The 12,796-nt window shown below is 44.0% G+C and overlaps 1 protein-coding gene across 2 annotated transcripts in view; it reads right to left on the bottom strand.

The window, feature by feature from the left end:
• Positions 1-12,796, bottom strand: part of LNX1 (ligand of numb-protein X 1) — a 146,409-nt gene that overhangs the window by 106,766 nt on the left and 26,847 nt on the right. Inside the window, exon 1 of one of the 2 annotated variants that reach the window (XM_007456079.1) lies at positions 6,653-7,052. The exons of the other annotated variant lie outside the window; for it this stretch is intronic. Within the exon in view, the coding sequence (XP_007456141.1) occupies positions 6,653-6,744 (92 nt within the window). The 5' untranslated portion in view covers positions 6,745-7,052. Of the gene's footprint in view, positions 1-6,652; positions 7,053-12,796 lie in introns of those variants that run through there. 2 annotated transcript variants of the gene reach the window in all.

Genomic DNA, 12,796 nt, shown 5'->3' with positions numbered 1-12,796 from the left:
AAAAAAAAAAAAAAAAAAAAAAAAAGAACACCTCTGTTTCCATGGAGTCTGGAGAGGGAAGGTAGGAGGACTTGGGATATGGCAACCAGTTGTAATGTGTAAAGTTTATTTAGCTCACGATTCAAACAAACTATAAAAAGTTATGAGGCAAAAGGGGAAATTTGAACTGGCTGCATATTTGATATTAAGGAATTATGGTTGTTTGGTGTGATATTAGTGTTATGGTTACATTTCTTAAGAATCTTTATCCTTTAGAGGTAAATACTAAAACGTTTAGTATTAGATGAAATATGATGCTTGAGATCTGCTTCAAAGGAGGATACAGAGGAAAACAGATATCCATGAATTGTTAATTATTGGAGGTGGGTATTAGGGTACATGGGGATTCCTTATACTCTACTTTTGTGCTGAGATTTTTCATAAAAATAAAATTAAAAAATCATCAAACGAATCAATCAGTGAGGCCTGATATAAAAAAAAAAAAAAAAAATCCCCACTGTCTTTCAACCACCTGACATAGTCAGGTGACACCAAGAAAGATACAATTTGCCAAGCACTGAAGTGGTACCTGGAAGCCCTCCAGTTTTGCCTTTTAGACCAGAAAGCAAATGGTTTGGGACTGGTGTTGCTTTTCTGCTGGCAAAAGAGAACTTGCTAATTCTCAAGGAGAAAAATAAGACCATTAAACAGGATCACTATGCTCTTTGGACAAAGAATCATTACAAAGCACCATTTTGATGAGTGAAGTGTAAATAAATCAGGAACATGCGGCTTCAATTTCCTTCCAAATACACAAGTTGTAGATTTAAGGAAAAATGCCCTATTAGACATGTGTGGAGCTGCCACGCTTTGAAAGACATTGAGAGTCACTGAACCCAGATGGGCCCTGGCTTTGCTCCTCTCCATTGGAGTAGGATTCTCCACCTCACTCCATTTCCTCTGTAAACTCTCTCTCCTTTCTTCTAAGTCTTAATCTAAACTCAACTTCAGATTCTCAAAACATACGATGAGAAAAATCCAGAGATCAGCAGGGTTTTTTTTTTCCCCTTTTCAATTTTGATGAAAAAGAAACAATTTCTTTGAGACTCAACTTGGAAAGCGTTTCCTGGCAAACCCATAGAATTCGCCCTATTGGTTTAAACTTGGAAAGTGTTGGGAGTCGTTAACACAGTGCAAATGAAGTGGGGAGGAAAAGGATGCTGAGGTCATCCCACTGCACTCCTCTCCCTCAACCCTCTTCCAACTCATTCACACAAGAAAGAATCCAACAGCAACAATCTAGATATGCCTTGTGCCCTTAAAAAAAAGATGTCTCCCGGGCTTCTGTGGTGGCGCAGTGGTTGGGAGTCCGCCTGCCGATGCAGGGGACGCGGGTTCGTGCCCCGGTCCGGGAAGATCCCTTATGCGGTGGAGTGGCTGGGCCCGTGAGCCATGGCCGCTGGGCCTGCGCGTCCGGACTGGCTGAAGCCAGCAGGGAGGACGCCAGTGTTGTTGCGTGACCTTTACTTAGAGAAGGGGAAATGGAGAAGTCGGACCAGGGCAAACCATCTCCTCATTTGAAAGCCCAGAATGCCCAGCTGGGTGTGATTTAAGGCCCTTTTTGGCCCGTGTACCCCAACAAAGACAGTGGAATTTGTCAGAGGTGTGTTTTACAGGTTGGTTCAAGGAAGTTCTGCCGGGGAGGCTATGGGTGGTTGGGCTCCTTGGACCCGAGACCTGTGTCCCAGGAACGACACACACAGGGCTGCCTCATAACTCCTGCTGCACTTGGCAGTTTCTCCAGGAGACATTTTTCCACAACCTTAAATGATTCAAGTTGCAAAACTGGAGTTGTTCATTTTAATTTCCCGAGCACAAAACTCTAAGGGGAATAAACCTTCCCTCCGTAGAGCTCCTATCTCTACAGGAGTCAGGGGAGAGAGTGTAATTTTTGTCTCCAGATACGGGCATGGATACTGTTCATAGTGATGCCGGTTCCCAACCAAGAATATTTGACTGTAAGCTAGAAAGAGAGCCAGCATGCCCTGGCTTTCTGAGAAGCCACACAGCTACAGCAGGAGCACCCGTTTCAGGGACCTCTCATCCCCCAGCGACCACGCCTAGCTGTCTTATCGATACCCTCATCTCTAAAACAAAGGACAGTTACCTACTTTGAAAAACAGGGCTCCAACTTACTGTATGCCTACTCAAAACTCACTCAGACTTTACACCATGGGCATGAACACAGCATCTACCAAAATAGGACACAAAGTAAGAAGTCTTTTCAGGGGCTGTAGGAGCTAGAAATTTGAAAGGCTAGGGAAAGATGACAAAACATTCAATTTTCTGTAAATGCCTCTTGAGAGTAGGGGCTGGACCATAAAATGCATCTCACCACCCCACCAAACTCTAAGGTTTTTCCCTGGGATTTTTGCTAAACAAAATATTTAAACAAATGTTACAAAAGCCATGGGAGATCACTGACCACAGAAGCAGCCATCTCAGTTATTCATGCCCGGGGCTGCTTTCTGCAAAACATGAGATAAGGCCAGCTTGCCAAGCAATTAGCCAAGACGTGAGGCAAATCCATTTCATTTAGTTCCACTTAAGCTTATACCGCGCAGAAGCAGGGTGTACAGAAATTAACATCTCTCAAAGAGCTCTCCTTCTAAGGACTCACCAGGCAGAGGAGACGGACAGGAACGCTGCTGGTGATACACAGCAGAGGAGACGCACAGAGATGATTTTCCATGGGGGAGAAGTCAGAGTGAGTGGACATCTGAACTGGATCTAAAGGTTCTTAAATTATAGTGCCCATAAGGATCACCTGGGGAGCTTGTTAAGACTGAAAATAGGATGGGCTCCATAAGAATCACCTGGGGAACTTAAGCATGAAAATGGATGCACCCTCCCCTGCCAAGGTTTTTGTTTTAGTGAATTGATTTAGAGCCCAAACATTTGCATTTTAAAAGACAAACTGGGCCCTCGGTTCTTCTGTGGGGGGGGGGGTCCTCAGAACCCAGGCTCTTCCAAGGACTTCATTCACCTGTAAGCCTTGTCACGCGTGAGGCTGTAAATAGACCCAGAACGATGAGAAGGCTGGATCCATGCTCAGGTCCACGAGACTCAAAGTCTGTTTCATACATTTGCTTGGGGGTCTAGGAAGTTCAAAAAGAGTTTGTGGGAGTCCGGGGGCCGAGGACTTGAGGAAGAAAGCATTGCCCTTGATCCTTATGGCATGTTTTTTGTAGACCCCAGGAGCAGTCCTAGACTCCCTGTCCCCTAACCTCTGACTGGGACTCCTTTACACCAAATACTCTGGTTTTTAGGCTTCTTCCATGGAATGCACTCTCCTCTGGGTCATGGCAACAGGTGTCAATGAAGATGTTTAAAGAAGCAGCTGCCCAGGGTCATAAACTCTTGGCCCTCAAGGCCAAACCAGGCAGAAGCGATCTGCTGGATTGGACATGGTGTTTTTGTTTTACTTTGGGTTTAAATGCCTTTAGACATTATATATATATATATATATATATATATATATATATATGTATTTTCTCAGCAGTTGTTCAGAGGCCTCACCTCTTCCTGTGGTCTTATACCCGAATGAGTCACATGTTCAGATAACTCCTGCCTGGTTCCCGTAGGCATTTGAGTTTGAGACCTCTAGGTGCCACCTCTTAAGTTTGAATCCGTTTACTGGATTAGCTCCAGTTTTCCAGCAGGGCCCCGAGGGAACAGGACTCAGCCTGAGAGAGCCTTGGTGTCAGAGAGAAAGGAAAATCCAGGAGGAGCTCTGCGGCTGGAAGCTCGGGACACCGGGCCAGCCTCACCGAGGGCCCGGATGCCAAAGCTCAGACGAGGGTGGCAGGGGGAAGCCTGGCTTCCCACGCTTCCCAGTGAGTCCCCTCCACCTTCGAGATCCCAGCGGCCTACGGTAGCACCTCATCACCCCACGGCCCCCGCTCTGAGAAAGCTGAGCAGACCCAGCAGTACCACTCACGGCTCTCAGTTGTTTTCTAGACGTTTGCTGACCAACCAAAGGGTTGGCCAACTCCTAACCCTTTTTACCAGTGCAACTGACCCTGCCTGAAACGCTTTCTCCCTCCAGCTCTGACTCTGCCTAATTCCTCCCTAATTACTTCAAGATCCCACTCAAACCCCCAACTTCTCCCCAAGCTTTCCCTGATCAATTTCACCGAAATGCACAATCTCCACCTCCTCTCAACCGGTTACCTGCCCTACTGTTTAAAAGACTTACCCTCTTCTGCCTTGGATCAATGTTTATATTTCTTATCCGCATAAATGTTGTCTTCTCAATTAGATCCTCAGCTCCTAGAGGGTGGGTAGTGTGACTAATTTTTTACTGCCCCTATTCCTTCCAGCACCTGCCACAGTACCTGCAATGTGTCATTAATTCACCAATTAGTTCATGATCATCAGCAGCAGCAGCAGGCAACAGCTGCACAGGATTCTCTTATAAAGCATCCCTAGCAACCGGAAGCTTCCAAGAAAGTTCTGTCAAATCAGTATGGGAACATGGTCTTTGCAATTTTCTGGCATCACGCTTCCTGGATTGCTTCACATTTCAGAAAGAATGGCCAGCTTGCGTTCGCTCAGTTATTCAACAGAAAAGTTGCCTTTGATTCATGTATTTGCAGAAAAGAAAACTGTAAGCCAGTATGAAGAGCCTTCCTTTAATTAGGCTATAAAACAGAAAGTAACTCAATGGAAAGTCTCCTCATTAGCACCTGTCATGGGTTGAATGGTGGCCCCCAAAAGACATGCCACCCAGAACCTGTGAATGTGACCCTTCTTGGATAAAGAGTCTTACAGATCATCCTGGATTATCCAGGCGGGCCCTAAATCCAGTGACAAGTGTCCTTATAAGAAGAGAAGAAGACGTAGAATTAGAGAGCACACACAGTGGAAGGCCATGTGAAGATGGAGGCAGAGACTGGAGGGATGCAGCCACAAGCCAAGGAATGCCTGGAGCCACCAGAAGCTGGAAGACGCAAGGAAGGATTCTCCCCTACAGCCTTCACAGGGTGTGGCCCTATTGACACCTTGATTTCAAACTTCTAGCCTCCAGAACTGTGAGACAATAAATTTGTGTTGTTTTGTGTATGTAATTTGTTACAGCAGCCCTAGGAAACTAATACAGCAACTAACAAGGATAGCAGATGGGGGCTGGGGGTGGAGGTGGAGGGGTGCCGGTGACAAGGGTGGGGAGGAATGCTTTTTGGCACTAGATTTCATAGGTTCCTTTGGCATCCATCAAGAGAGAGGAAAGGGCCTTTTCACCATCCCAATTAGTTCTGCCATTGTATATTTTTCTAGAAAAGCTTCCACAATGTCATTATCACCCCGGAGATGCTCACTATTCAGGCTTAAGCTAGATACTTTCTCTTTGAACCTTCTTATCCAAGGTGGACTGGGGTAACATTCCAATAAGGTAGGACCAGGAAATCCTGAAATGAAGAGTCCTCAAAACGAATGACGTGCCTCCAAAGACCCAGGTCATTCATTCTTTACTTATGGAGCATTTATTGAGCATCTACTGTGCTGGGCAAATTGGTTGGTCTGTCTAACTATAACAGAGGCACTGGTTATATCTAAACATGTGGGGATCTCTATCTAGAAAATCAAGCTTTTCTAGTCTGGGCTCTTCGGACTCTGTTTATAGAGCCCTCTGACTCTAATCTATACATAAGCCAACTCTTGATATTTTTACCTGTCTGGTGAGTAAGGAGGACTACATTTTTGTAAGTTCTGCAAACACTGAGGCACACGCAGCAGCGCCTTTCACCTGATTGCTAGAAGCTGTTCACATCAGTCTGCAATCCTCTTTCAAAGCTTATTAACAAAAAAGAACCAGAAAAATATCACTGTAAAGGTTGGAGACATGAGTCATTTCGTCTTGCAAAATGGACATAGGTCATGGAGGAAAATGTCTTTCTTTTGTAGAGATGCATAATGAAATATTTAGAGGTAAAATGTTATAATGACTGCAATCTAGTCCAAACCACTTTTGTAAAAAAAATAAAACAAATGAGGCAAAAGTGACAAAATGTTAATCATTAAATCTAGGTGACATGAATATGGGTGTTCACTGCAGCGTTCTTTCTGCTTTCCCATGTATAAAAATTATCAAAAATAAAAACAAAATGGATGTAGAGGTTTTTTATTTTTTACCTATAGGGCTATCTTGCCCCTGTACTGATACTCTTTGTGTTTGCAGGTATGGAGACCGACTGTCTCAAAAAAGGATGCTATCTGCTCATAACTAGAAATGCCTGATAGAGACTGCACATCTGTACATGCAGCCTCTGTTCTTAACTGTTCTTTGGTTCTATTTATGGAAGGAAGAGAAGACACATCTATTGAGAAAAAGCAGAGTACCAAAAAAGAGAAAGCAGTGTTGGCACAGAAGCAGGGAAAAAAAATGCCTTGCTGGGAAAGCACGGCATCAGTAAGATGGTGGTTTTTTTGTTAAGTCACACACAGCTAAGCACGCTGCTTTAAACTGCCGGCAGTGTGTTTTGTCCAAGTGCATCTAGTGCATGTGGAATTTATTCCTCTAAACCGACATACCAGCCAAGAAACGGACTCAGGTCCCACCCCCGACCATACCCAATTCACAAACACAGGCAGGCACGGTGAGAGGGGGACTCACAGTTCTGAGTACAGGAAGTGTAGGTTGCCCACATTGTCAGTGTAGTTGGCAGGGCTGAGCCAAGGCAGGACCAGCAACAGAAGCGCCTTCATTTTCCGATTAGAGGGCAGCTTTTTCCCCAGCCACCTTCTGTCTGTCAGCTGCAGGGGCTCAGCCCAGCCCCTTTAAACAACCCTTGCCATGTTCCCACAATCAGTAGATCATAGAGAATCAGACTTAGAGCCCTTAGCTGGAGCTGTGCTGATAAATCATGGGCTCATAAGAGGATTGTGTGCTCTGATTCTCAGATGGGGAGAAGTGAGAACGGAGGGACCCACCGTGGTTGGCGAGAGGGCTTAGGCTGAGAGCAGGCAGCAGGGAAAGGGACCTGGGAAAGGGACCTGCCCCTCCTACAGGATGCCGACTGGTTCTTGGGAAGCAGCTGGTACATCTACATCACTGGCTGGGAGCAGATGGGCTGGAAGCTAATCTGTGTTGGAAGAGGGCATGAACATGGCATATTCAGAGCCCACCGTGTAAATAAGCAAATACTCACAAGCTGTCCTCCAGCTTGTTGGAGGAAGACACTGGATGAAATCAGCATTTTTGGAATACAGCTTGGAGCTCTGAGCTCAGAGTGAATCTTTGGATATTGTGACACAGGAATGTTAAAGTGAACCAACTCCACCTATACACGTATATTTAGAATATGCATTTAAGGTATTTTACCTGTTGCTGTCCTGACTACACTGACAGAGGCAAGACAAGTGATGGTCTCCTTGTTAAGTTGCCAACTGTCCCTATGTCAGAATAGGCTGTGTCATTCTCTCTGAGACTAATAAAGAGCCTTGACAGACAGACATAAAGTTCTGTCCAAATAGGGTATATAGGCTCCTGATCTGTAAGAACAAGTCACTCCATTCATCCTGAATAACCCCTGAATAACTGAATTAGGCTCTGATACTAGCTGTCGGATTCTGGGCATTTCATCGAAGCTCTGAACTTCAGTCATCTCATCTTTGAAATGGAGCTAATAATGCCTTACCTACCTGGTTCTGTAGAGGCTGGGCCATATCATCTCTTCCAGTGCTGAGATCTGTGATTCTAGACTGTACTGTCTATCTTAACACTAGGGCTACTTTGCATGCCTAAGCTCTGGAATGCCACAGAAGCCCCAGACTCCCCTCCTTCTAGCTCATATTATATTTACGAACATTAAAATCCATTTTGCTAACTGAAGGCCTAAACCTTAATAGAAATGGCTCAAAGGGATGAATGAATAAAGAAGATGTGGCACATATATACAATGGAATATTACTCAGCCATAAAAAGAAATGAAACTGAGTTATTTGTAGTGAGGGGGATGGACCTAGTCTGTCATACAGAGTGAAGTAAGTCAGAAAGAGAAAGACAAATACAGAATGCTAACGCATATATATGGAATTTAAGAAAAAAGAAAGTGTCATGAAGAACCTAGGGGTAAGATGGGAATAAAGACACAGACCTACTGGAGAACGGACTTGAGGATATGGGGAGGGGGAAGGGTGAGCTGTGACAAAGTGAGAGAGTGGCATGGACATATATACACTACCAAACGTAAGATAGCTAGCTAGTGGGAAGCAGCCGCATAGCACAGGGAGATCAGCTCGGTGCTTTGTGACCACCTAGAGGGGTGGGATAGGGAGGGTGGGAGGGAGGGAGACGCAAGAGGGAAGAGATATGGGAACATATATATATATGTATAACTGAGTCACTTTGTTATAAAGGAGAAACTAACACACCATTGTAAAGCAATTATAGTCCAATAAAGATAAAAAAAAAAAAAGAAAAGAAATGGCTCAAAGGGATAGTTACATTAATGACAACCAAGCAATTACAGCAAACTCCACTTCACAGGAAGAAGACCAGACAAAAATCTCCGGGATGAGACCAAGTGCAATAAACAGTGTAGTCAGAGGGAATTTGGCATCAGAGATCTGCATTCACCCAAGGCAAGGCTGAAAGAGTTAACTACGGTAGACCCTGAGAATGTACAGATTTAACTCCGACACTTTAGATCTGAGATAAGCAACCTTGAGAAAGCATGACATCTATTAATTTATAATTTTTTGAGGTCCTAATTTGAATTCCATTCTCTTTGTCTGGTATGCATGAGTGAGTCAGATCCAGTGAAGAGCCGTAAAAAGGAAATTAGGTTTGGAATTTAGATGCTGTAGTCAAACAGGCTTGAGTGTGAACCTTAGCTCTGCCATGAATGAGCTGTGTGACACTGGGCATGTTGCTTAACCTCTCTGAACTTCGTAGAGGAAAGACAATGATAGTATGCTTAACTCACAGTGTTGTTACGAAGGTGGAATGAAATAATGCCTGTGAGAACAAAGGACTCAATGAGTGTTAGCTATGGTTATAGATGCTGTTATTAACAGCCACTAGTAATAGTGGATGAGCCTAGCTGGCAGCTAGCTCAGCATCTATTTCCAAGAGGCTTTGCTGTTCTGGTCCTGACCTTTCTTTCCTCCTGCTGTATTAGGGATGTGGCATGTTACAGTCTTTTCCTGAATATAGAGTTTCAGAGTCCTGGGACATACTCTTCTTGAATGTCCAAGACCTACTGTATAGAGCATAACTCATAAGCAACATCATATATAACACATGCGGTGGGCTTCAGAGTGTACTGGATTGTATTTCTGTACAATCCAGTACAGGTAAGGTCAGATCGCTTCTCCAAGTCTTTGGGAAAAAAGAAGGATGTCTGCCTTTCACCTCCTTGTATTTCCATAGGATAAGATGCATTAATGGATATGATGCAATATAAAAATGAAGGTATTGTTTTTTGTTGTTGCTTCTGTCGCTCTTGCAGAAACTGATGGTTTCTTATCCAATATCTAATTTCTTCTTCCTTTTAACAGCACCCAGGTTTTGTTCGTGGTGGTGATGCACTTCACCTCTCCTATAGATAGGCAGCCATGTAACATGATACTAGCCAATGAGGTATAAGAAGAAATGACTGGGTTAGGCATCCCAGAAAGCTCCTTAAAGGAGGGAGTCTCAGTTTGTACATTGCATTTTGCCCTTCCTGCCTGGTTCTTTCCGCATGGAACTTGGATGTGATGACGGATTTGGAGCAGCCATCTTGCGGCCATGAGGTGACAAACTTGAGGATGAATGCTAATCGAAAACCAGGAGCCTGGATTCCTGATGGCATCATGGCAACATCATACTAGTTGTGGGTTTCCTAGCCCCTGACTTTGTGTTAAATGAGAACAAGAAAACTTTTCCGTAGTTAGAACAATATAACCTGAATTTTTTATTACCTGCCATCAGATGTAATCCTACCTAATACAGTCTTTTGGAAATAAAATCCTACCTTCAAATGCTCATGGATTGCTGTGTAGCTTCCTTGCTAGTAAACAGTCCTAACCCTAATCGTTGCGCCCAGGCTCTGCCTGCCTGAGTCCTGTTTATCCTTAAATGTCAGCTCAGACATCACCCATCACCAATCACCTCCTGTTTTCCTGTCTCTTTTCTCTTCACTAGACAGGGAATTCGTTGAGGGCAGGAGTTCTACTCGTCCTGTTCCCTATTGTATCCTCACCACAGTGCCTAGAATGCAGTAGATGCTCAATAAATATTTGTTGAATGAAAGAGAATTCAACTCAGTTAAAGAGACCATTTTTTGGACCAATCTTTCTTGATCAGAGGCAAATTAGCAAAAAAGGACTTCATACTTTATGAGAGTGATGGCAGAGATTGAGCATGTATATATATGGATGGATAATAAAATGTCCAGGAAGAAAGGAAAAAGGTAAGGAAGATTTCTGGAAATAAGTGCCCAGGAGCCTGTGGTTTCTTTAAAGAATTGCTTGGAGCATAATCTGATGGACACTGAATGGTTCTCTCAGAAAGTAACGCAAAGGCATTGCGCCATCTCTTTTGTGCCCAGGAGAGCTAAAAGAGCAGCCCTCAGCCAGGTAGGGCCAGGAGAAAATTGAGTTCAGGGTTAGAAAGTCACATGAAGGATGTATGTCAAACACTGTTAGGGTGGAGATGTTGACCCAGGCTGAAATGGCCAACAAGACTTGCCACCTGCCCACCTTTCCATAGGGTAATACTCTTCAGACCTTCACTCTGGCAGTAAAATCTTCCCTGCCCTGTAGGCAGCTAGCTGAGCCTGTGTTTATGGAACACACTCCAGAAAAGGGCCCCTGATAGAAGAAAAGGTCAGGAGAGGTTCCAGGGTAGGTCTTTGGGGAAGAAACTTGCAGGACATTGGGCTTAAAGTTAATCAAGAAAATAACCCTAGAGAACCTTCAGTCAGGTGTGCTAATGCCATCACGTTTTCATTCAGGGATGTTTTCAAAACACTGAACAATGAGCTCTTTATTCGTGCCAGTAAATGCTGAAGGAGGGTCAACTTCGCTATCTCCCATTTTTATTATCTCCCATGAGACAGAAACTCAAGAGCAACGTGACTTGTCCCATGAAACCATTCAATGTGTACGTGTTTTCAAATTCTCTCTTTTACCTTTCAAAGGTCATTTTCTCAGAGGCAGAAATCATGGCTTATATAGATTTTTCTTTCATTCTGGGCCTGGCCTGTTGCAGATCCTTGATAAATATTATATATGCAGGTGATGATATTGCATAAAGCTGTAGCCTTGAGGCTAAGATAACTCCCACTCAGGATCAAGGAAGGAAAAGCTTCGCCTCCACGTGCCCTCTCACTGCTGGTCTGGGTCAAGAGAGGTACATTGAACTGACCCTCTACTGTGCCCTCACCACGTCCACTGCCAACGTCCCTTGGCTGGGGAGGCTGCCGTTTGACTCAACAAGCCCATCACCCTCGTGGGCATTCTTTAGAGTAGACCCATGTGACAGGAGTCTGCTAGCATCTAAGAGGGCAGCAGTCAACAGAATTATCCAGAAAATTCCAAACATTAGCTCACATGCTCAGATCTAATTCCACAGAAGAACCCTCTAGTCTGAAGTCAGATATAGTTGTCCGTGTCATTGCTGGTCCAGCCAGGCATATGCACACTCACAGGTGGTCCTACACGTTTTACTTCAGGATTTACATTCAACCCAGGGTCTGAAGTAGAAGGATAACAATGTTTACAAATGACATGAATTCTTCAGAAAAACAGCCAGCATCCCTGGCTCAAGTCTACTGTTATTATTAGCGTGATCCTATGGACAGGCCATGAACGGAGACCTTGGGAAAACAGTTCTCGAACACATGTTCTTTTCTAAAGGGACGACGGAAACATTCTAAATGTGATTCATTTCTGCAAGAGCTTAGTATTCAAGGAGCCAACTGACATAAATACCCATTGTACAGGTGGAGAAACCTACATGAGGAGTTTCTCATGAAGCCCGGAACTGTTAGCTCTCTAGGACCCCCTGGAAGGGTGTTGTGTGGGTCCACATCAGTCTCCTGGTGGTTCTCAACCAGAATTACAGTGAAGTTCTCCATTCTAGGTCGATTCTCAGCCTGCCTAGTTTATATTCATCAAAGCACCATCAGCCAAAGAATTTTTTTTTTTTTTTAGCTGCACCGCATTGCATGCGGGATCTTAACTCTCTGATCGGGGATCAAACCCATGCCCCCTTCAGTGGAAGCCCAGAGTCTTAACCACCGGACCACCAGGGAAGTCTGAAAGAATATTTTTTTTAACTCATTACATTTTAAATACTGAAACCAAGAATGCAAAAATGATAAATAAATCTGTCTTCTAGTACAAACATATGACCACACTCACACACAAGCAGCCACCAACCTGGAGGTGTCCTATAGGAATGTAAGGCAAACACTTGCCTCCTGGTAACCTCTGAGTTTTCCTAGTTTAAGGGACTCCAGAGGTAACTAAGTAACTACTTAATTACTTTTGTATTAAGTAACTACTTAATCTAACCTCTCTTCTAAGGGGAGAAGGGGTAGTCTCCCGGCCCAGTCACAGGCCCAAGGCCCAAGAGGGCTCTAGAGTCAGGGTCTGGATTAGCTCCAAATTCTGAATCCTGGCTAATGCTCAGGAAGCCTGAGGGAAGGAGGTGTATATTAAGCATTTGATGACTAACAAATATAACATATATATATATATATATATATATATATATATTTTTTTTTTTTTTTTTTTTTTTTTTTTTTTTTAGACTTATGTTCCGTAT

This window comes from Lipotes vexillifer, unplaced genomic scaffold (genome assembly GCF_000442215.2).
Source record: "Lipotes vexillifer unplaced genomic scaffold, Lipotes_vexillifer_v1.1 scaffold42, whole genome shotgun sequence".
NCBI classification, from domain to species: domain Eukaryota; kingdom Metazoa; phylum Chordata; class Mammalia; order Artiodactyla; family Lipotidae; genus Lipotes; species Lipotes vexillifer.
This window is presented reverse-complemented; position numbering and strand designations above follow the sequence as displayed.